Source organism: Neoarius graeffei, chromosome 19 (genome assembly GCF_027579695.1).
Source record: "Neoarius graeffei isolate fNeoGra1 chromosome 19, fNeoGra1.pri, whole genome shotgun sequence".
Classification (NCBI taxonomy): Eukaryota; Metazoa; Chordata; class Actinopteri; order Siluriformes; family Ariidae; genus Neoarius; species Neoarius graeffei.
The window spans coordinates 49507849-49531999 of record NC_083587.1 but is presented as its reverse complement, the minus strand read 5'-3'; the positions used below and the strand labels follow the sequence as shown (position 1 = coordinate 49531999).

Below are 24151 nucleotides of genomic sequence, written 5' to 3'. Positions count from 1 at the left end.
TTGGCATCACGGATCAGATCCTTTTTCTCTGTAGCCCCCAGTGTTTGCCCATCAGTGTCATACAGAATAAAAATGGAGGCTAAAGGAGGTGTACGTGAAACTTAATAAAGTATGTACGTGTGTGTCGCACCTCTACAGGGTTATACCGAACACAGCTGAAGCTGTCCACCCCCCAGCTGAAGGAGCGAATGGGGCTGCTCCTCTGCTCATCCCAGATGTCCACCGTCTGGCCACATGTTGCGAAAGTGCCCTCACTCTGGTGATGGTCAATGCCCGTGTACACAGCCTGTAACAGGAAATAAAGCCAGCACAAGTACGGCAGCAACCAATACACACTGAAAGTAGTGATTTAATTATCACGATAGTCTGTCAGGTTCTGCTATCAATTCCTGTACTAAACAAGACAAAAAATAAAATCAAAGAAAAGCATACTTTTGTTGTCGGAGTGGTTAAAAAATAGTTTAGGATGTGGAAGTGAATACGATAAGGAACTTGTAACTAAATAGTTACTGAAGGTGAATGAATGATTGTGTTCTTTATCACACAGTGACTACAGACGATGCAAAACGATGTCGATCTATATTTGTCGATTCTTGTTTGCAGATACACTGACTAACCCCATTTTGACAGGGATGAGAATGAGAAATTGTATTTTCAGCTGAAAATTTAATCGGGGGTCTGGGGGCCATCGGCCCCCAGCCAGGTCCAGGGCGGAGCCTGGTCGGGGGTCCAGGGGGCCGAAGGCCCCCGGAAGCTAATGAGTTTTATACATTTTAGACCACTAGAAATGGTCTCAGATTGCCCAGTTGAATAATATTTTCAGTCCAAAGAAGCTTGAGTTTTGACACTAATAAACAAAAATAGTCTCAATAATGCTCAGCTAAAAAGAATTTTTAACTTCATGCTAGAATGAAAGGAATGATGAATATAAATTAAACACAAAGACAGAATATTTGACATAATCCTGTAAATGTTTCAGTTACTTTATTAAAGAATGCAGTTACCTCTTTTGCAGTGAACTTGTCTCAACAGAAACACAATTTCCCAGTTGAACAGTTCTCTCAGCTCCCAAAGTCAAAATCACATATAACTAGCAACACTACTCTAAGGCCGAATCCCATTTCACCCCTTGGACCAACCCCTTGGCCCTTCCCCTCCATTTTGCGCGTTCACGTGAAGGGGTAGGGGTATCCCAATCCCAGTTAATGCGGAGGGGTAGGGGAAGGGGTAGGGCTTCTCTACCCTTCCAAACGGAGATTTTCCTGGAGCAGACTCCGAACGAAGGGGTTTGAGTGATTTCCCACAATGCCATGCGGATTTCAGCGAGATTTCATGCGGATTTCAGAAAGATGGCGGTTCCCGCGGCAAAAGATGGTCATAAATGTATTTTCTCCATTATTTACGTGTTTTAAGTTGTTATCCAGAGGAAACACGCCCCTTGATTCGCTTTCGAGCTGAGAATGAGCAGCGATTTCTGAAATCCAAGCTGCTGCTAAAAAGCTTTGGGAGTGAGTATTGTTTTCGGTTGCTTGACTGCGTACGTTTTGTTCTGTTATTCTCGCTTTTATTGTTTACATGAGTGTTCTGACACCTCATTCTGTCGGATGTGGTGCACGAAGCGCCAAAGATATCCCATTCAGTGGTGTTAGTTAACAAATCACACCCTGCCAGCAGAGATTTCTGGTTCTGCCTCTGACTGTAGCGGCTGGTCGCAGCCAATGACGCATTTGGTCGCGTTTTGCTAACGTAAACGCTGACGGAGGTACGCGATGACGTATGCGATCGTTGAAGGGCTATCCCAATACGTAAGGGTTGAATTTCAAGCCCTATCCCTTGTAGCTCAGTTTCAAGGGGAAGGGCCAAGGGGAAGGGGGAGGGGTAGAAATTAGAATTGGGATTGGGCCTAAGTTTTCAACATATTTACAAAGTACTTGTTCTTTTTCTAGGAATGCTTCATTGCAGAGATGTTTTTTTCCTTTTAGCAGCTAATCTGAATAAGCGATTCGTTTTCTTTTGTGATAATTTTCACCATTTTGAAGCTCTTATTCGCTGTTACATCCTCAATCTCCGGCCTCGTGGAGCGCAATGTTGAATGAGTAAGAAAGCGAAATGCGAAGAACCAATCAGAACGAAGCTTACATGTGACATTTTGGCCTTTCCTATCTATGCTCGTTTACCATTGGTCAAATCGCGATATTTCTCTCTCAACGGCCAATCAAATACAGTGTACGTTCTGAACTGCCGATGTAAACAGAGCCTTGTTCCCGATGGTTGACCGGGTCAACACATACCTAACCCCCCCTAAACATTTTCTCCTCGGATTTAGACGATTCACAAAAATGACCCCTGGGTTGATAAAATCCGCGGAATTCCGCGGATCCGCAGAAAATTCCCATCCCTGTTTTGAGGTTCTGGGAGTTTCACACAACAGACTGGTGCAAAAAACATCCAAGTGAGCAGGGTGAAATGGCTTATTGATGAGAGGGGTCAGGTGAGAATGGCCACAGTGGTTCGAGCTGACAGGAAGGCTACGGCAACTCAAATAACCGCTCTTTACAAACGTGGTGATCAGAAAAGCATCTCAGAACTACAAACTAAAAATAATGGACAAAGCCTCACTCATAGCTCAAATTGCTGGATTTCAGTCACGTGACTTTTCTTAGCGGTTTTACCGGAAGTGAAATAGTTGGTGGTTTAAACAGCTGCCGTAATGCAAACAACTAGCGATAACTTATCAGAGTATGCTTGTAATCTAGAAGCCACTGCTCGCTTTAGATATATCCAGAAGGTTGCTATGTGCAATAGAATCGACCCCTACAGTCTGGGAAAGAAGGATTCGTCATACGATTTCAAAAACTGCCCTTCAGTCGAGTTCCCCAACATCTTGAACTATCTGGTGTTGCAGACGTCCTTCTACACTGCAAAACAGATGAAAGCGTGGAAGAGTACGGAGGCTTACAACTTTTTTGTATGTGGCTGGGTAAAGGACCTCGCTATCAAGTCGCTGCCAAATGAATCCTGTATAGTTTTTGCTCGTGCAAGTTTTTTTTTTTTTTAAAAGCTTTTCATTCGCGTCTTTACAACGAAGCGCTGCAAGTTGAAGTGTAAACAAACAGTTCGCTTGATTCTCACTTGTGTTGGCTCTTATCTCTCAGGCAAATCACTCACAAAGATCATCAGAAATCCCTTTAAAGACCTGGATCTTAGTTAAACAAGACGGAGAAGTGATCACGGCGCATTGTAACTGTACGGCTGGGTAAGAATTTTGTCGCGACCTTCATACATATGGACTTTGTGAGGAGTAAACAAAGAAACAGCTGGGGACTTTAGCGCTTCGTGACTAAAAAAAAGTACCGTAAAATAACGACACACAGCAAGAAAAGTACTTGGAAAACACTAAGGCCATAGCTGAGAGGGATACAAACCTGTCACCAAGTGATCACTGCAAACTCGAGCATGCTTCGACTCGGCTCCCTTCGATTTCAGTGAGAGGTTCAAAAGCCACCTTTCTCGACGTCTTTTTGTGAAACCCTGTGTTCGTTCACCCTTTATTAGGTCACGGGGAACCCTGAAGAAACTTGTCAGTTTCATGGTTTGATCGATTCGAACAACCTAAAACAACGCAAGCGTAAGGCGTTTTTCATGCAAGCAATGCATCTTCTCCGTACAAACGCTTTGTCAGCTGAGTTTTGGTAGACCACCAGCTAAAGTTTTGAATAACTAATGAGGTGGACGTGACACTACGGGTGTCACCATCTCGGTCGCACCTGACTCCGCCTAACTCCTGGCTAGTCTATAAATGGAAAAAGGGGCGGGGATAGTGAAGCCTGGCCACTGGAATAGTACAGCTGGAACATGCCTACTAACTTTGAAGCTAACAAGCTAGGTATGCAAGCTAGCCAACAAGCTAATGGCTAAACTAAAAGAAGCCGCTCCATAAGATACAGACCATAACCTCGATGGCTGATTTACAATAAATAAATAACCGGCTCCACAAATTATTTCTATAAATCCATCACCTGCACTGAATTTGGCTTGAGTTCTGAGGTAACGCCAGCTAGTGGCTAACAAGATGACAAACCCAACTGTCACTTAAATCTGCCCCATTCCTAATTATGCATAAATGTATGGCTCGATACAATTTAAAAACTGTTGACTTGTATAAAAATTTACAAACACAGTTGTCATGAAGAAGGAAACTAGCTATAGAGATCGAAACTTTTTTTTTTTGTATCAGGCTGTAAACATTTTTGTTTTCGCTGTTCTGTAAACTTGGACATTTTAACACAAGGGTCTACAGGAATTGACTCGCTTTTGGAGCCAGCCTCAAGTGGCCATTCAAGGAAGTGCAGATTTTAGCACTTCGGCATCGGCTTCACTTTTCAGGAGTGGAGGTTGTCGCTTGCTCAGAACACATAACACGTTGAGGCAGATGGGTTCCAACAGCAGAAGACCAGTTAAGTCACCGCTCTTTACAGCTGTCGTGAGCAGAACAAATGCTGAAGAGAATGGGCTACAACAGCAGAACAGGAATCAGGGACGTGCTCACTGGATGTTTTTTCACCATCCTGTGTAAACTCAAGAGCCTGCTGCACTTGAAAATCCCAGGAGATCAGCAGTTTCTGAGACACTCAAACCAGTCTGTCTGGCACTAACCACCATGCCATAGTCAAGGTCAGTGAGAACATTTTTTCTCCCCTCATTCAACAAATAATTAAAATAATATACCTTCCCAAGTATAGTGATCAAAGGTGCCTCCTGCACACCATAACCAGGGCCCTCCATGCTCCATTGCTTAATGGTCTTATCATCTCCTACCTACCACAAGAAACACAGAAGAAAAGTTCTTGCACAATATACAACACATTATGTCAAAGTGTTTGAAGTAGATATGCACAAATCAAGTTCCACAGAATGCTCAGGCACCTAAACGTGCCAGGAAAACATGCTGAAGTACCGTGAAAAACGAAGTTCCACAAAAGCGTGAGCATATTCCCCTGACGAAGCCTTCGTGAGCTTGGATGGTTCGTAGGCATTCGCGCTTGCTCAGGTTCCAAATCTTTACCTATCAGGAACGTTAACCAAACCATACAGATGATAAAAGTTTAAATTAAACACTTAGACACTGTTGAAGCTCATATGCTGATGATGAAGCTTAACATGTGGGTCATTCAGGGTGAAATTTCCTTTAGGTTATATATTTATATACCTGTCCATCACAGGCTCCGGATAACACAGTAGAGAGACTCTTGGCATGTTTGGCGATGCAGTTGATGCCGTCTCTGTGGCCGTCCAGCGATGCCACGAAGGGCTTGGCGAATACCCGATCGAGCTTAGTGGCATTCAGGGCTCGGGTGTACTCCCTTGGCACCTCAAAGGGGTGTAGAGAAGGATCATAATTCCTGGGAACTTTAGCAAGAAACGACAGATTCAAAAAACACTTATGCCTATGACATTCTTGGTGCGAGAGATCAGAGGAGAAATAACTTCAGCTGACAGTAAGATTAGTTATAGTAACTCAAGTAAGCACTCTTTACAACCGTGGTGAGCAGAAAAGCATCGCAACCCCCCCCCCCAAACCTTGACGAGTCATAAGCACGGTGAGAAACTGGAACATAAATCTCAGACTGGTTATAAATAGATAGAGCAGTGGCTATAATTATCGACACCTTTTCAGATTTACCAACAATTTTTTTTTTACAAAAAGGCAAGTTTCAGTTACAACAGTTATTACTGGATAATTAAATCAACCAGAAGACCAACACCCTCGCCCTTTGATCTTGTCATCTGATGACACCGCTCGTTACCAGAGATGGAATTTTTTCAGCACAATCAGCAATTTGAGGAAAACCCGGATGTTATTATCACAGGTAAGCATGGTGGAAAGATCATGGACATGTTTTTACTTCTCAAATTCACCGATATTTCATGATCTTGTCGAAAACTAATTTGTTTCTTGCTCTTTCATTTGACGGTCACCATTTTGTATCTAAACACGCGTTTGAGAAGTCACGTGAGGTGTCGATAATAGTGATCACTTTCACCGGTGTCCACCATTATCGACACCCTGTGGAATTAAGTGACATTTACAACTGTTATGTATTGATCTCTGTGCAACACTGTTGAAGTAGATGGAGTACTTCAAAAAAATAAAAGTGCTGTGATTTTATAATTTTTTTTCCATGATTTATAACAGAATGGAATGCTTATAGAGTATTTGGAATCTGACTGCAATAAATAGAATTGGACCAGAATTATTGGGCTGACACACAGATTTATTGATAAAACTACAAAACGATTAATTAATACAAACAACAACGAATGATTAATAAAATGAGATCAACAAAAATACTTAGAAAATAGGTAGAAAGTAGAACAAAAAGATTTCACACAGGTTAAACAATGCGGTTTCACAGAACCTGTGTCAGGTTTCACAGTTCTGACAGGTTAAACAATGCAGTTTTCGTCCTGGTCATGGAACAGTGGACCAGCTCTTTACCCATGCAAGGGTACTGGAGGGTGCATGGGAGTTTGCCCAACCAGTCGACATGTGTTTTGTGGACCTGGAGAAGGCTTATGACCATGTCCCTCATGGTGCCCTGTGGGGGGTATGGGGTTCAGGGCCCACTACTGCGGGCCATTTGGACTCTGTATGACCGGAGCAGGAGTTTGGTTTGCATTGCTGGCAGTAAGTCAGACTCGTTCCCGGTACATGCCCTTTGTCACCAGTTCTGTTCACAACTTTTATGGACAGAATTTCTAGGTGCAGCTTTTTTGCGGATGATGTGGTCCTGCTAGCGTCGTCAATCTGTGACTTACAGCATGCGCTGGGACAGTTTGCAGCCAAGTGCGAAGCAGCTGGGATGAGGATCAGCACCTCCAAGTCCATGGCCATGGCGCTCAGCCGGAAATGGGTGGAGTGCCTACTCCGGTCAGGGGGGAGTTGCTACCTAAAGTGGAGGAGTTTAAGTATCTCAGGATTTTGTTCACGAGTGGGGGTAAGGGGGAGCAGGAGTTGGACAGACAGATCGGGGCAGTGTCAGCAGTGATGCGGATGCTAAACCGGTCTGTTGTGGTAAAGAGAGAGCTGAGCCAAAAGGTAAAGCTCTCAATTTACTGGTCCATCTACGTTCCCACTCTCACCTATGGTCACGAGCTATGGGTAGTGACCGAAAGAATGAGATTGTGGATACAAGCGGTAGAAATGAGTTTTCTCCGCAGGGTGGCTGGGCTCTAGTCTGGCTAATGCGACTTCAAAGCTCTACGAGCATTTGGTCTGGCAAAGCTATTAAGCCCAACCGTTTCCAAAAGCGTGTGGTTGACCCACCTCCCCGAAATGCCTCAGTTTGCTACTGGTCGAAGCCAGAAAAGGCTGTGACGAAGCTTAAACCAATCACATCACTCTTTCCTCTGACGTATGTGACGCGACGGGGCTAACTGGTAGATTAAACCATAGACATCCTATTATTAAACTCTTACCGAAGCCGGTCAGAAGCAAGGCAAAAACGTCCTTCCTTTCAATAAATACCTCCAGGGCTGCTCTTTGCTCCATTTTCAATGAGAACTTCCCGTTGAATGCTTTCAATACAGCATTCGTGAATGAAGCGCTTCCGGCATAGATTCTGTAAACAATCTATGGCTTCCGGTCGCAGTTCTACTACGTCACTGCCTTGAACACGCCTCTACCCAGGGCCGTTGGAGATGCTCAAAGTTGATTGGCTCCCGATTTTTTGGGAGCTTGGAAAAGCTGTAGATAGCTTGCCTTGCCAGACTAAGTTTGCAACAGGTCCTCGTGTTGCGTCACACTTAGGATGGGCGGGCACAGGCTAGCTGGGCTCTCCCTTAGAAACCGGGTGAAAAGCTTGGTCATTCGGGAGAGACTCAGAGTCGAACTGCTGCTCCTCCACATCGAAAGGAGTGGTTTGGTTTGGAGTGGTTTGAGGTGGTTTGGGCACCTTGTTAGGATGCCTCCTGGACGCCTCCCAAGGGCGGTTTTCTGGGCATGCCCCACCGGGAGGAGACCCCAGGGCAGACCCAGGACACGCTGGAGAGATTGCATCTCTCGGCTGGCCTGGGAATACCTCGGTATTCCCCCGGAAGAGCTGGTGGAGGTGGCCGGGGAGACGGAAGTCTGGGCTGCTCTGCTTAGGCTGCTACCCCCGCGACCCGGATAAACAGTAGAAGATGGACAGATGGATGTTAAACATTATCAGTTCATTTGTTTACAAACATTAGAATTACTTCCTAATTTATGTAACCACCGACATCCATATATTCATATAAAAGATATTTTTTTACTAAATACAAGTCTATGGAAAATACATTTAAAACAATAACTATTTTGTTAGGGCGGCACAGTGGTGTAGTGGTTAGCGCTGTCGCCTCACAGCAAGAAGGTCCGGGTTCGAGCCCCGTGGCTGGCGAGATCCTTTCTGTGTGGAGTTTGCATGTTCTCCCCGTGTCCGCATGGGTTTCCTCCGGGTGCTCCGGTTTCCCCCACAGTCCAAAGACATGCAGGTTAGGTTAACTGGTGACTCTAAATTGACCATAGGTGTGAATGTGAATGGTTGCCTGTGTCTATGTGTCAGCTAGAGCTGTGGTCAAAAAAAAAAAAAAAAAAAACGATCCACGATTCGATATCGATTCACGCGAAAAAAACACGATATCGATCCAACAACATGTGAATCGATTTCTTCCAGGTGCCTATAACACTATTTTCTCGAACGTGCAAGGGACTATTTTCTCCAACGCGCAAGGAGCACTATAAAAGCGGGTGCCGGCAAAGCGAAACTTATAAAGAAAGCAAGAAGATGGACGAAGCTGCCCGGTTAAAAACACCACCGGGGATGAAGTCGGATGTGTGGAAACTAGAGCTGTGCAATATATCGTATTTTTATCACGATATCGATATTGGTGTCAAACGATATCAAAATTCATAATATCGATATGAAACGATTTTTTGTCATTTGTCGAAAGGGACGTGCACAATATTTCTACAATGGCAATAAAACAACAATAACATTGACGTGACAGTAAGGTAAAACGAACCCTTCTGTCCCCTAAGGCACACCGTAGCCTTGCATACGTCATCCATTCTACTCCCGCGATATCTCCGCAACAGTAAAAAATCAGTTCTTCTGTTTTCATACGTGTCGGGTGATTTGATATATTGATTTCTTAATATGTTGTTTGATTTGCTTGCTAATAGTTATAATAATACAATTAACATATATTTACGTCATATTTTTGGATGTGGGACTGGGTAATGTAAAAATGGCATCTACGGAAGAAAACAAGCACAACAATATTAGCACATATCCAGCTTGCTAGCTGTGTTAGATGTGTTAAACCGTGTGGATTTAAGTGGAATAATTGCGAGTCGTCCTGTGGTCAAGGCAGCATTTTAAGGTAAGGCAATTTGGTTATTAATGTTGCCCGCCGCGGCATGTTTACTTGGGTTCATTTGATTTTGACTTGTGCATCTGCAGCTAGCATCATGCTTTGAAGTAGGTTCTGCTAAGGACGGGTTTATTGCGCGATGTAGACGGACTCAGATGTAATTACATTGTTTTTAAAATTCCGTGAGCTTAAAACGGTATCCCCCTGCTAATCATGTAGCCCTAATCATGTGTTGCTTTTACTTTTCTTAATGGCGAGTGAAATATCTCTGCAAATGGTATTTCAATGCTGACATGCCAAAAAGATAGCGGAGTCCACATTTGGAAGATGAAGGAAGAGAAGCCTATTTTCATGTATGTTAATTCTTAAGGACTTGTCTCTATATTGTGCGTGTTTAATGTTGGTGTCTTAACAACACACAAGCTTACGTTGTAGTGTGTGTGTGTGTGTGTGTGAGAGAGAGATTTTATCCTTGGCTGGCTACGAGCCAGTGTGGATGTTACGCAGTAATCACTGGTAATACCAGCGCTGGCTCCATCCTCTGTGATCGGAAATGTTGAGTGAGGAGAACGTGAGCCTTGTGCAGGCTATAGGACCTATGCAAAGTACGCGCTTGCACAGTAAATAGTTTAAGTAAAAGGCGTTTCAGGGTACAACGGGAAGGGTTGACAGGTAGCCTATGAGGCCTGTACTATAAAAATGTGGCCCGGTGCCTCAGGTGTTGATGATCAGGGCTTTTAAAAAAGGTGTATAAATATCGTTTTAAAAATCGCGATATCGATATTTACTGAAAAAATCGTGATATTGATTTTTTCCAATATCGAGCAGCCCTAGTGGAAACACTTCGGCTTCAAACGGTATGAGGACAGAGACGAACTGGACAAAACGAATGCAGTTTGCAAGTTGTGCCAAATAGAAGTAAAATATCTGGGCAATACCACCAATCTAAAGAAACCATTTATCCAGGCACCACCCCGAGACAGCTAGTGCTAAACCTGACGCAAAGCAGACGGCACTTGAAAATGCATTTGGTGTGAAATTTCCCCCACAGTCTAAGCGTGCTATGAGCCTTACAGAGGGAGTGTGGGATCTTTATTTGTAAAGACCTCCGCCCCTACAGCGTAGTCGAAAATGCTGGGTTTAGGCTACTAGTAAAGAGGTTAGAGCCACACTACGTCTTGCCCAGCCGAAAACATCTAAGCGAGACAGTAATTTCTTGACTGATGAGCTATTTTTTTTTGTGTTCAGAAACCCAGACCTGGGTATGTTATTTAACTAGAAGAGGGCCACCAAATGTCATAGTTTGTTACACTCTGAGACTTATCAGTCAAACATAATTTCTTGACTGATGAGCTATTTTTTTGTGGTCAGAAACCCAGACCTGGGTATGTTATTTAACTAAAAGAGGGCCACCAAATGTCATAATTTTGATTTAGACTTCAAATAAAACCTGGATATGTTTCATTCCAAAATAAATAAGCTTTCTTTCAAACTTGAACTCTTGTCTCTCTGTGTGTCCCTCTTACACATACACAGATACAAGCACAAACAGACATGGAGCTGTTTGTCAATAGGGTCAGTTTTTATTTAAAAGTTTTAAAGTGACAATACAGCAATATGTACATGAATCGATATCGGATCGAATCGGATCGAATCGGATCGTGACCTAATGAATCGAAATCGAATCGATCCAGGAAATCCGGATCGATTCCCAGCCCTAGTGTCAGCCCTGTGATGACCTGGTGACTTGTCCAGGGTGTACCCCGCCTTTCGCCCGTAGTCAGCTGGGATAGACTCCAGCTTGCCTGCGACCCTGTAGAACAGGATAAAGCGGCTAGAGAATGAGATGAGAAATAATCATCTGGATCTGAATAATTGTGGACAAAGGTGTCACATGATCTGATACGCGAAGTAATCGGGAATCAACTCTCCCCCCCCAGTGGAACTTTGAGTAATTATTCATGTACAATTTACATACTGAAAGTGTTTTCTACTTTTGCAATGGCCAAAAGATTGTTAAAGCACACATCACGGGTAAATTCAGGAGCAACATCAGTGTAATTCTCCAATTTTATATTAAACTTTGGTCAAATATCTGTCACATTTTGTGCAATTTTTTTTTTTACCTTGCGTAATACCAGAAAAATTCAGTTGAAATCAAGCCATTTGAGGCGAATTCATCCGCCTCTGAAAAAACTTGGCATTTGGATTTCCCGGCAAACATTGATTTTCGTGACGTCACGTGCAGGACGCCTCCCTCTGAATCCTACGTCAGCGCCAGTTTTCAAGTTTCAAATTTATTTATTTATTCAGATTTATCAGTTTCAGTTTGTTGATGAGAAAACGACCTGGTGGTTTTCTGCAAATTTCTTCAACATTATCACGTAATTATTAAAATGGTTAACAGATGTATTGGAGGAGAATGTAGCAACACCAATCATGATGGGATTAGTACTCATCGTTTCCCAAAAGACCAGACAATGAGAGAGAAATGGGAGCGCTTGGTCTACACAGGCTGTGCACTGAAACCGTGCAAAGCTCTTGCAGCCTGCTGGCGCTTCCGCAGGTAACGTCACGAATCTGGCTCCAGACTCCCTTGGGATTTTTCCAGACATGTTTTGTTATTTTATTTTTTTCTTCTGTAGACAGATGGCCTTGTGCAAAATTACCCTTCTGGATGAGTGTGTAAAGGAACATTCTTTCATATAAAAAAACCCCCAAAACACTAAATTGGTCCAGGATATGCCCTTTAAGGTGTTGATAATTGTAGCTGCCCTTCTAGCTAATAAATCATCATCTTCTGGCTGCTCCCGATTAGGGGTCGCCACAGCGGATCTTTCGTCTCCATTGCTCCCTGTCTTCTGCATCCTTCTCTACCACACCTACCACTTTCATGTCCTCTCTCACCACATCCATGTATCTCCTCTTTGGCCTTCCTTGTTTTCATGTGCCTGGCAGCTCCATCCTCAACATTCTCCTTCCAACATCTCTCCTCAGGATGTGCCCATACCATCTCAGTCTCATCTCTCTTAGCTTCATTCCCAAGCTCTCCACATGTGCTGTCCCTCATCCTGTCCAACCTCCCACCGCAAACCTTAACATCCTCAACTCCACCACCTCCAACTTTGCCTCCTGTCTCTTCGTTAAGGGTACGGTCTCCAATCCATACATCACAGCTGGTCTCACTACTCTCTTATGGGTTGTTTTACAATCAGGATACAAAGTTTGTGTCACAGGGGTCCAAAATTCAAATTGATTCAAACTGGTTCTTGTACCAGTTTTTAAAGTGAAGGACTAGTTCAAGAACAGATTTCAGGTAATTTTTTGACATGTATATGGTAGTTTTGTGTAATCTGCTATAAGATAAAGAAAAAGTAGCAAAAATGTTATCAAAGACTCCTTGTCAAAAAATAGCTGATAGAAATAAAATTCCAACAGTTAAGAACTTGTTAGTAGTCCATAACATTCACCTAATGTTATAGCATGTTCATGAACTATTTAGGTTTTTTTCTAAGTAAATTAAGTGCAGCTTTAAGCAGGGCTGGGAGAAACAAATGAAGTGATTCTCGGAGAGGACATTTTTTTTGACAATTCAGAATCCACTACTTCCACAGTGCTTTTAAATATAAGGCTGTAAGCTTTGTGTTAGTTGTCTCTAATATTTATGTCCCATTATCTTGACCACATTTTAGGATGAAAATAATCATTTTAGATGTGTTATTTTATATTGAAAAATTAGCTGTCTCGGAGAGGACATTTTTTTTGACACAATTATACATACTAATTTGATCAAAATAGTCTGAAAACTTACTGGCATTCAACATTAAAACTTAACTATGTTTCCAATGATATGGAACCAAATATTTGTTTTACTGTTTATATTGTTTGTCTGAGTGTTTAGTCTATGTCTAGTTCCTATCTAGAGTGTTTATACTGTATATATTGTTTTTTTTTAATTATTCTATTTTTATTTATTGCATTGCCTGTTTGCACCGTGGGTCAGAGAGGACTGAAATTTCATCTGTGCTGTATGTCGAGCATGTATAGCAGACCTGGGCATTTTACGGCCCGCGGGCCGCATCCGGCCCTTTGGTTCATTCTGACCGGCCCGCGTAATGTTAATGAGAAATTACAAAATAAACGTATTTTCTAATTTTACCTCACGCATGGACTGAATGTGCATTGCTTTTATTTTGAAATTGTGTTCAACAAAAACGCAATGTGCGCGACATGAAAATGACATGAAATCCCACGAAACCTAATCCCGCGATAACTACTTCCGTAATTTGTCCAGACCAACCACAAACTTGTACGTCATCCTTCAAACGGTCCAGCCAATCACATCGTGTGACGTCACCAGCAGGCGCCGGAGCCGATCTCCGGCGAAAAGCACCAAATGAGGTGATTAAACTACAAATGTGGGCATCATTATTATAATATGATGTATCTTGCTTGATATTTGGAGGAGAAAGACAATATCGTGATGTCTTTATTGTGTTTTGGGGTGAATGTGACTGAAAAAAAAAGGTACAAACGTTTACATTTTGTTAACCATTGTTTTGGGAAATTTGATTGAATAAATGACATTTTTGTAAGGCAACCTCGTTTTTTCCATACTCTTACCAGCTTGTAAAAACAATGTTATTTATTGCTTTATATAAAGAAATACAATTAATATTATGCAGAATTTAGTTCAGCCTCTTGGTCCGGCCCTCCACAAAATTTTCTGTTTCTCATGTGGCCCCATGGAAAAAATAATTGCCCACCCCTGATGTATAGCATATTTGACAAAGTTGACTTGACTTATGGTATAAAGAATGATTTAAGTGCATCCCTTTTGGAGCTACCTGTGGTAAAACAAACAAACAAACAAACAAAAAAAGCACTTTTTCTAAATGACACGAGTAATTTTGCTAAATATGACATATATTGCCAGACATTCACCAAAAATAACGTTATCACCAAATTTTTTTTTGCATGGTAAATAGAGCTATCACAGGGCTACAATAAACAACCAAGTTTATTTAGTCAAGCCTTTTGATATTGAAGATAAGTGTTAAATGTGATTTTTTAGCTTGCGTACCCTGATTGTAAAACAACCCTTATACATCTTACCTTTCACTTTTGCTGGGACTTTCCTATCACAAATAACTCCTGAAATCCTTCGACAACTGCTCCACCCTGCCTGCACTCTCTCTCACCTCACTATGGACCCTTTTCACATGACGTCACGACAAACGCGGCCGCCATTTTGGACATGTACTACCAGTAGTTTACCACAGCCAACATTGAGGAACAGCAGCAAAGAAAGTGTTTATTTTCAGCAAGACTTCCATCATGCCACTATATTGTTGTGCACCTGGATGTAGTAACCATCAACACACAAGGCAAGGGTTATCATTTTATCGGATCCTGGTAGATGCTGACCGACGGAGAAGATGGATAGCGGCATACCAACGCTTGTGAAGTGACCACTTTGTTGGAGGTAAGACGAATAAAATTAGCCAGAAAAGGCATTACATTGCTGTTAACATTCCATTCTAGTTTACTGTAATTATGATCTGGCAGCTATTTACACCGGATCCAGTGTAAATAGCTGCCGGAGCCAACGTCCGAGGTTCCGGAGCGCGCTAGCTCGCGGCTGGCCGGAGCACGCTCCGGCAAGCTCGGACGTTGGCTCCGGCAGCTATTTACACTGGATCCAGTGTAAATAGCTGCCAGATCATAATTACAGTAAACTAGTAAATACAGTTTTCTGCATCTCGCTCCTTTTTCTTTTATGTTTGTCGCCTTCCTCGCATTCAAACCGATTCGAGCCGAAGTCCACTACATGTCCAAAATGGCGGTCGCGTTTATGAAGGTCACGTGACTGAAAAGGGTCTATACCTTCTAGCTAATAAACAAACTGCAAGTTTTCTGCAGGCAGAGGGTCAGTCCGAGAGAAAAAGTTTTCCACCACATGAGGGTTTCTGATTCTTAGTCACATGACAAGGTGTGTTTTTATTTATCTGTCTAGTTATTTTCAAGAAAGATAGTAAAAAAGAAGAAAGAGGCTGGTTAAGAAACAAGTTTTTAATCGCTGCTCTAATGTAAATGAGAACAGAAATTCAAGTCTCTACAGGTAGAACAACAACAACACACTTCAGGTCGTGCAATTAGAGGGAAATAATCGCTACGTTCACACTGCAAGGCTTAATGCTCAATTCCGATTTTTTTGTGAAATCCGATTTTTTTGTGAGGTCGTTCACATTAACAAATATATGCGACTTGTATGTGATCCTCAGTATGAACGAAAAGCGACCTAAAAGTGTTCCGCATGCGCATTGCAGGATACGACGACGTCACACGCAGTGAGCATGGCCAGCGTTTACGGAAGTAAAACCGCCCGGTTGCGGTATGACCCATCCAATCTAGCTTGAATAGCTGTATCCCCCCAAATGGAAATCAGCTCCCTAACCTCTGCGTCCTTCCATTGAGAAGATTCAGAACCTTCACAGCCCGAAGCGTCCCTCGCATTGATGTCATGCGCAGGGGCGCAGATACGTTTTTTGAACTGGGGGGGACAAAGCTGCCAGCAAACCAACCCCAACCCCGATATGCCTGTCAAACTTGTTGTGGGTTACCATAGCAACCAAGCTTGAGCTCGCAACCTGTGCAGTCTGCGCAGCTCAACCAACCGAATATCAGTCTTTGTTTTATGTGAGTTGTTGCAACTATGTATACACTGCTGTGCACCTCAATAAACCGAATGGTAATTAGTCTTTTGATTTTTCCGTGAGGTTTGCCTTATGCAAAGAAAGGCAGCATAGACGTTTTTTCCTCCCTATAAGTGGGGGGGACCGAACGAGGTGAATTTAAATCTGGGTGGGACGAATCCCCCCCGTCCCCCCCTCTATCTGCGCCCGTGATTATGCGCCATGTTGTTGTAACTTTTTTTGAGAGACCCGCCGCCTACTTCAGCGCAGAATAGTGACGTTTGTGGCTTGTCGATGACGTGTAAGTCGGATGAATGCGACCTGGCAGTTCAGACTGAAGTCGCATATGAAAAGAGCGGATAGGAATCGGAATTAGGACCACATATCCAAACGGCCTGGGTCGGATTTGAAAAAATCGGATCTGTGTCGTTCATATTGTCAATAAAAGATCGGATACAGGTCACATATGGGCGAAAAGATCAGGTTTGAGTCACTTCAGCCTGCAGTGTGAACGTAGCCAATGTACCACCCTGATATACACTACCTTTCAAAAGTTTGGGGTCACTTTGAAATGTCCTTATTTTTGAAAGAAAAGCACTGTTCTTTTCAATGAAGATCACTTTAAACTAATCAGAAATGCACTCTATACATTGCTAATGTGGTAAATGACTATTCTAGCTGCAAATGTGTGGTTTTTGGTGCAATATCTCCATAGGTGTATAGAGGCCCATTTCCAGCAACTCTCACTCCAGTGTTCTAATGGTACAATGTGTTTGCTCATTGCCTCAGAAGGCTAATGGATGATTAGAAAACCCTTGTACAATCATGTTAGCACAGCTGAAAACAGTTGAGCTCTTTAGAGAAGCTATAAAACTGGCCTTCCTTTGAGCAGATTGAGTTTCTGGAGCATCACATTTGTGGGGTCGATTAAATGCTCAAAATGGCCAGAAAAATGTCTCGACTAGATTTTCTATTCGTTTTACAACTTATGGTGGTAAATAAAAGGGTGACTTTTCATGGAAAACACAAAATTGCCTGGGTGACCCCAAACTTTTGAACGGTAGTGTAGATGATGTTTTAGACATTTTAAACATTTTACAAAGATCAATAAAGTATAACATTACTTCATGCTCTATGCACTGCGCCTAGTGTTTCCCAAGCCTCTGAGGTTCAGCCCTCGTGTAGCCGCACATTAGCTTAGCATAGTTTAGCATAGCATAGCTTAGCATGTCCACTCACCGCGCTGTATATCTCTAGAAGTTTCTCGAACATAATCGTCCGGATTCCGACAAAGCACTTTCACCTTCATAACGCTTTATAAACAGTTTGTAGTGTGTTTATTCGTTAATTTTTTTGAAACAGTATACAATTTACTATCCAATAACACAACCACGACCCAAACATTCGTGTTTTTTTTTTCATTTGCACACAAGTCACGTGGCTCCCCAAAAGCATCATGGGACTGAGGGACAAAAATAACACTGCTGCCCCCTGCTGTCAGAGTGGCGGAAGGGCATCGTGGTGTTTTCCCGTTTAACCACATATCAATTAACTCAGCAATTATCTTCATTTATTTCGTCATTGTGATGTTGGTAATTCAGTTTTCTAACTATTTTAACAAGTCAGCATGTTTACTCATGTCTTTTTACAAGAAGAAAAGTTAAAATTAGCTCTAACTCACACAGAAAACAGCTCACAGGACATAAAAGACAAAGTATGTCTTTCCCAGACCTGGAAAATGGTATAAATAAGATCCATCCATCCATTATCTGTAGCCGCTTATCCTGTCCTACAGGGTCGCAGGCAAGCTGGAGCCTATCCCAGCTGACTACGGGCGAAAGGCGGGGTACACCCTGGACAAGTCGCCAGGTCATCACAGGGCTGACACATAGACACAGACAACCATTCACACTCACATTCACACCTACGGTCAATTTAGAGTCACCAGTTAACCTAACCTGCATGTCTTTGGACTGTGGGGGAAACTGGAGCACCCGGAGGAAACCCACGTGGACACGGGGAGAACATGCAAACTCCAGACAGAAAGGCCCTCATTCGCTTCTGGGCTCGAACCCAGGACCTTCTTACTGTGCAGCTTCCCCCGACCTACAATGGATAAGCAGTATAGAGAATGAATGAATGAATTGGCACACTCAGATTGGCTTTTTGAACATCTCATTCCAGAAATTATTCCCCCTTTTCTGTTACAGTAACCTCCACTCTTCTGGGAAGGCTTTCCACTAGATTTTGGAGCGTGTCTGTGAGGATGTGTGTTCATTCAGTCACAAGAGCATTAAAGGTCCTAGGCAAACGTTTTCAATTTATGCACATGTGAAACTTTATATGTTAAGAAACCCTCTGTAATTTTCTTCTGGTCCCAAGAAGTATTGCTAATAAGTAATAATTAAAATAAAATTAGCGTGGATTGTGGCGAATTTCTGTTCGGCGATTTTCATGACCACTCGGGGCGTGATGTCATTCATGGCAAACAAATCGCTTGAGTTGAGTCCACTTCCGTTTATTTGCATTGCCGTTTGGCTTGAGTGCAGACGTGCGTTTGGGAATTTCCAAAGAAAACCATGCCTTATTGTTGTGCAGTGAACTGTAACAATGGGACCGGTTCAGGAAGAAGTTTTTACCTTTTTCCAAGAGAGGAGAAGAGGCGAAGAGAGTGGATTGTGCGCGTGAAGCGAGACGGTTGGTAGCCGGGTAAGTACGCCACTCTGTGCTCCGATCACTTTTTGAAGAATCCCTATCTGTTGGAGAGTTTAGGTGTCAGTGTCGGACAGAGAAGGCTCAAACCTGATGCTCATCTCAGCTCATTATCTCTAGCCGCTTTATCCTGTTCTACAGGGTCACAGGCAAGCTGGAGCCTATCCCAGCTGACTACGGGCGAAAGGCGGGGCACACCCTGGACAAGTCGCCAGGTCATCACAAGGCTGACACATAGACACAGACAACCATTCACACTCACATTCACACCTACGGTCAATTTAGAGTCGCCAGTTAACCTAACCTGCATGTCTTTGGACTGTGGGGGAAACCGGAGCACCTGGAGGAAACCCACGCGGACACGGGGAGAACATGCAAACTCCACACAGAAAGGCCCTCACCGGCCACGGGGCTCAAACCCGGACCTTCTTGCTGTGAGGTGACAGCGCTAACCACTACACCACTGTGCTGCCCAAACCTGATGCTGTTCCGACAAAATTTGAACACAAAATCAAGCAGTCAAAGAAGAAACGGAGCAGCAACGCTCAAGCAAAAAGGAGAAGATTGGAGGTAAACATTTTTACCTTTGCTTGCAATTGACAAGTCAAGAATTCTGAGGGATCCTGTACAATCATTGTGGAAATGAGACAAAGGAATATTTGCTCGCTTAGAGTAGGCTATAAATAGTATAATGCTTGTATTACTATTAGCAATATAAATCCACGTTATATTATAGGGATTATGTGTGGTTTAATTATTCTTCAAAAGGGCTCTTATTTAGTATTATGACGAAAGTAAGAATTTATAACTACCAGTATAAGTCGTTTGGGCGTGAGTCTTGTTGAGGTCCGGGGTCACCGCGATCAGAGTCGGCCAAGTTGCTGTCCGATTCCGAGGCTGCACGGTCAAACCAGTGAGCCACATTCACCGATTGCTTCGCAACGGTCATAGGTTCATACCAGGGCTTTACATTAGCACCCGCCCACCCACCAAAAATTCGGCTTTGGCGGGTAATGACTTTAGTCCCACTAGCCACTTTGGCAGGTGGTTTATTCTGTGGTATGACAATATATTTTAATTGTAGTTTTCTCTGAAGGCATCTGATATAATAAACACATTGCAATGTGATATTACGTGCCTACAACTCCCATGAGCACCTGCATAAACATTGTGACAACATGTTAGAATTATTTAGAACGTTCATTAGCATCTCAGATAAAATCAGTGATACGGTAACCTGTGGTTAATGAACAAAGCAATAAAGTTGCTGACGACTGACAAGCGCACCATGTGGCGGCATATAGCTGGAGTTTCAAACCCTGCTGCTCAGGAAAAAAGGGGCAGAGATGCACAGGGCCAGAGCAGCATTTTAAAATCACTGAGGTCCATGATGCGCAAAGCGTGCACCGAAAAATTTTCGACATATTTAAATGAGAGGAGTGAATTACACGTCATACAAGAGATCTATTCCTGAAATTACTTTTAATGGTGTTTGAACTGAATATCATCAGTTTTGAAAAAAAATCACGTGGCAAGAGTAAGAATAATTTAAGCTTGTTTAATGATTTGATTTGGCCCAAGCAATGAGGACAAAAGATCCCCTAACCATGTAGCCTATGTAACTAAGATACATTAACAATCTGGCATCCGTTACACCTACACAAAAAAAAACATTCTGGGAAAAAAATCAGTATACACCACCATGTTTTAGGCAAAATTATCCAAGGCAAACATAAGTTTAAACTTTCCACTCTTTTGCTTTGGCTTATCGAATTATTTATTTTTAAAATCTCAAACAAGGCAGGCTACAACTGCACTGCTTCGAAAATGAAAATTTTTACAGCTTCATGAAAGTGCACTGATAGTTACCATGGAAACCCCGTGTCTCCTGCACTGTGTTCCTCCCCCGAGTCATGCACTCATTCGTTTTTGTGTTCTTGGTCTCAGAGCCACGTGCACGAAACAGACACAGAAGACAGAATCAACGTTTAACATAATTAACAATGCACTTTTTACAGAGATGTTTTAATGTTCTTTATTTTTTTATCCAGTTGAATATTTAGCATACAAATGTATTTTCAGCTCTTAAAAATGACTGAGGTCCGGACCACGGGGGCCTCAGAGTAGAGCCCTGCACTCCCGTGGGAGTCCCGCGGGACCCGACGCAAAGCAGTGCGGCGTGGGACAAATTTTGAAAGCTCATTGCGGGCGTGGGCGGGAGGGGGAGTGCACAATGCGGGAGCGGGCGGGAGAGGTGATAAGCTGCAGTCCCACTAACTAAAAACGTGTTTAAAATAAAATTTATAAATTCTTAATTTATGTCTATCATATATAATTTGTGCTGGATATTTTATTTGACATTAATAAAAACATTTTAAGATGCCTAAATTTGCGGATGTGGTCTAATCTCGCGTACGTTTCCGATTCCTTTCCACTCTTCCGTGTTTGAGATCTCCGATCATGGCAGAAGAGCAGAGCTCCTCTAGTGAAGCTCACAGTGCTTCAGAAGTAAGTGCTGCTTTAAAAAGAGGTACATTTACCGTTAAAAAGTCAAGAGTCCTGAAATCAGACATTTGGAAGTCGTTCTCACTCGTGTACGACGCAGAGGGAAATCAGCTGCCCTTTGCTTGTTGTGATAAGTGCCAAAAGGTTCTGACATACAACGGCCATAAATCAGGTACATCAGGCCTGAATCGCCATGTATGTACTGTCTTAAAAGGACAACAATTGTTGGAGTTCAGAGGGAACAACGCAAAAGTGACAGATGCATTGAAGGCAAAGACCGTGGAGAAATGCATTGATTTTGTTGCTGCGGACCTCCGCCCGTATGACAGCATCGCTGGTCAGGGATTAGTTCAGTTAGCCCAACACTTAGTTGACACGGCAGCCACAATAGGCAAATTCGATGTGCGAGATATTCTGCCCCATCCAACAACTGTGTCACGTCATGTAGATGATAGGGCACTCAAATTTAGAAGAGCTGTTGTTGATGACATGAACAATGACAAGAACTTTCGTGAGAAATAACGCGAACGTCTGCATCATGCGGGATTTGCGGGCGGGAGCGGGACAAAATATGGCAGGCGCGGGCGGGAGCGGGACTGAAAATCATAATTCTTTGCGGGAGTGGGCGGGAGCGGGACTGCACAATGCGGGAGCAGGCGGGAGCAGGACTGAAAATTCTGTCCCGCGCAGACCTCTACCTCAGAGCTGGCTACAGCCATGGAGATGAACAAGACACTAATAGGAAGATAAGACAGTTCAATGACAAATGGAAGTTTGGGTGAGATTGGCTAGTTCATAGCAAAACTGAAAATACCATGTACTGCGAAGACTGTAGAAAGTCTGGCAAAGACAAGCACCAGTAATTTTAAACTCGAAACTATAAAAGGACCACGAAAAGTCAAATGCACACATCGGTACTATAACATCAAAACCGGCGAAGACGGCTGGTTCACTACAGGACAGCATTGCTTTCAAGTCCCTGGCTGTCATGAAGTCAGCTGAGCTGGAGAGGATGGAGCTGCTGTTTAGAAATGTTCACGCGATTGTAAAGAAGTTGATCCTGCCCCAGCTATCAACTTATGGCATGCTGGAAGCCTCAGGTCAAGACCATTTTTCATGGACCATTCAGACTCCTCTGATGATTAGATAAAACTTTATTGATCCCTTTGGGCGGGTTCCCTCAGGAAATTAAGAAAATGCAAGCAAGGAGGCAGTTGCTGTTTTGGAGAATGTGGGCATCAATCCCACTACTTCTTACATGCTAAGCAAGCACTCTACCACTTGAGCTAATTCCCCTGAATGTAATGAGGACATTTAATGTCTCTCTCTACACATGTTCACACACATACACACTATTAATAGATAATACATCTCATCATCTCTAGCCGCTTTATCCTTCTACAGGGTCGCAGGCAAGCTGGAGCCTATCCCAGCTGACTACGGGCAAAAGGTGGGGTACACCCTGGACAAGTTGCCAGGTCATCACAGGGCTGACACAGACAACCATTCACACTCACGGTCAATTTAGAGTCACCAGTTAACCTAACATGCATGTCTTTGGACTGTGGGGGAAACCGGAACACCCGGAGGAAACCCACGCGGACAACATGCAGACTCCACACAGAAAGGCCCTCGCCGGCCCCGGGGCTCGAACCCAGGACCTTCTTGCTGTGAGGCGACAGCGCTAACCACTACACCACCGTGCCACCCTAGATAATACATCTCATCTCATCTCATTATCTCTAGCCGCTTTATCCTTCTACAGGGTCGCAGGCAAGCTGGAGCCTATCCCAGCTGACTACGGGCGAAAGGCGGGGTACACCCTGGACAAGTCGCCAGGTCATCACAGGGCTGACACATAGACACAGACAACCATTCACACCTACGGTCAATTTAGAGTCACCAGTTAACCTAACCTGCATGTCTTTGGACTGTGGGGGAAACCGGAGCACCCGGAGGAAACCCACGCGGACAACATGCAAACTCCACACAGAAAGGCCCTCGCCGGCCCCAGGGCTCGAACCCAGGACCTTCTTGCTGTGAGGCGACAGCGCTAACCACTACACCACCGTGCCGTGTTATTTTTCATATTATATGATATTTCATATTGTAAGGGGCTTGAATTTGAGTTCAATAAACAGAATACTCTGTTTATATTTTTGTCTGAACTGGTTGCATGTTTTCATATAGGGAGCTACCTTAACAGCACTGAATACTTGAATGCTACTGTAGAGATACATTATACGCTGCCATTCATAATTAAATCTAGATCTTCCGAACTTTAACGCATCATGGTGAAGAAAAAACTGCGATTTCCTGGCAACAAAATTGTGGCTAGTGAAAAGGCTGAATGGCTAGTGACTCGGGAAAACCACTAGCCACAGTGGCCGGTGAGCAAAAAAGTTAATGTAAAGCCCTGGTTCATACATATATGGTTTCACCTCTCGATATTCAATTTGGAGAGTTCCTACTTCAAAATCGCTATCAGACATTTTACACAACCTCTCACGACCAAAGTCCGTACACGTGTGCTCGGTTCTCAAGTAAACACAGAGCTGCTCCCAGTCTGTTTGACTTAAATGACCTCACGACGACGGTCCCCTGGCGGTGAAAGTGCGCATAAGTGAGATGTAAACAAACCTTCGGAACTTGCGCAAACCAGTATATTTTAACTGTTTTATTCAATTTTAGGGTGCAAATTAGACACCAGGAAAATTGAATTCGCTTTTTGGGTTGTCCTTCTAGAAAATAAAGTTGATATTCTATGTTCCACCTCCGACCCTTGCCTATGACCTTTAATGAGATCAGATACTGACGTTGGGTGAGGAGACCTCGGGTGC

General features: G+C 43.3%; 1 protein-coding gene across 1 annotated transcript in view; it reads right to left on the bottom strand.

Annotated features, from left to right (window-relative positions):
• Nucleotides 1-17534, bottom strand: part of dcaf13 (ddb1 and cul4 associated factor 13) — a 43977-nt gene extending 26443 nt beyond the window's left edge. Inside the window, exons 1-5 of the mRNA XM_060900220.1 lie at nt 17334-17534; nt 5210-5409; nt 4958-5065; nt 4729-4818; nt 131-286 (exon numbers count right to left, since the gene is read on the bottom strand). Coding sequence (XP_060756203.1) covers nt 131-286; nt 4729-4818; nt 4958-5065; nt 5210-5409; nt 17334-17403 — 624 coding nt within the window. The 5' untranslated portion in view covers nt 17404-17534. The remainder of the gene's footprint in view (nt 1-130; nt 287-4728; nt 4819-4957; nt 5066-5209; nt 5410-17333) is intronic.
• Between the last annotated feature and the right edge of the window lie 6617 nt (nt 17535-24151).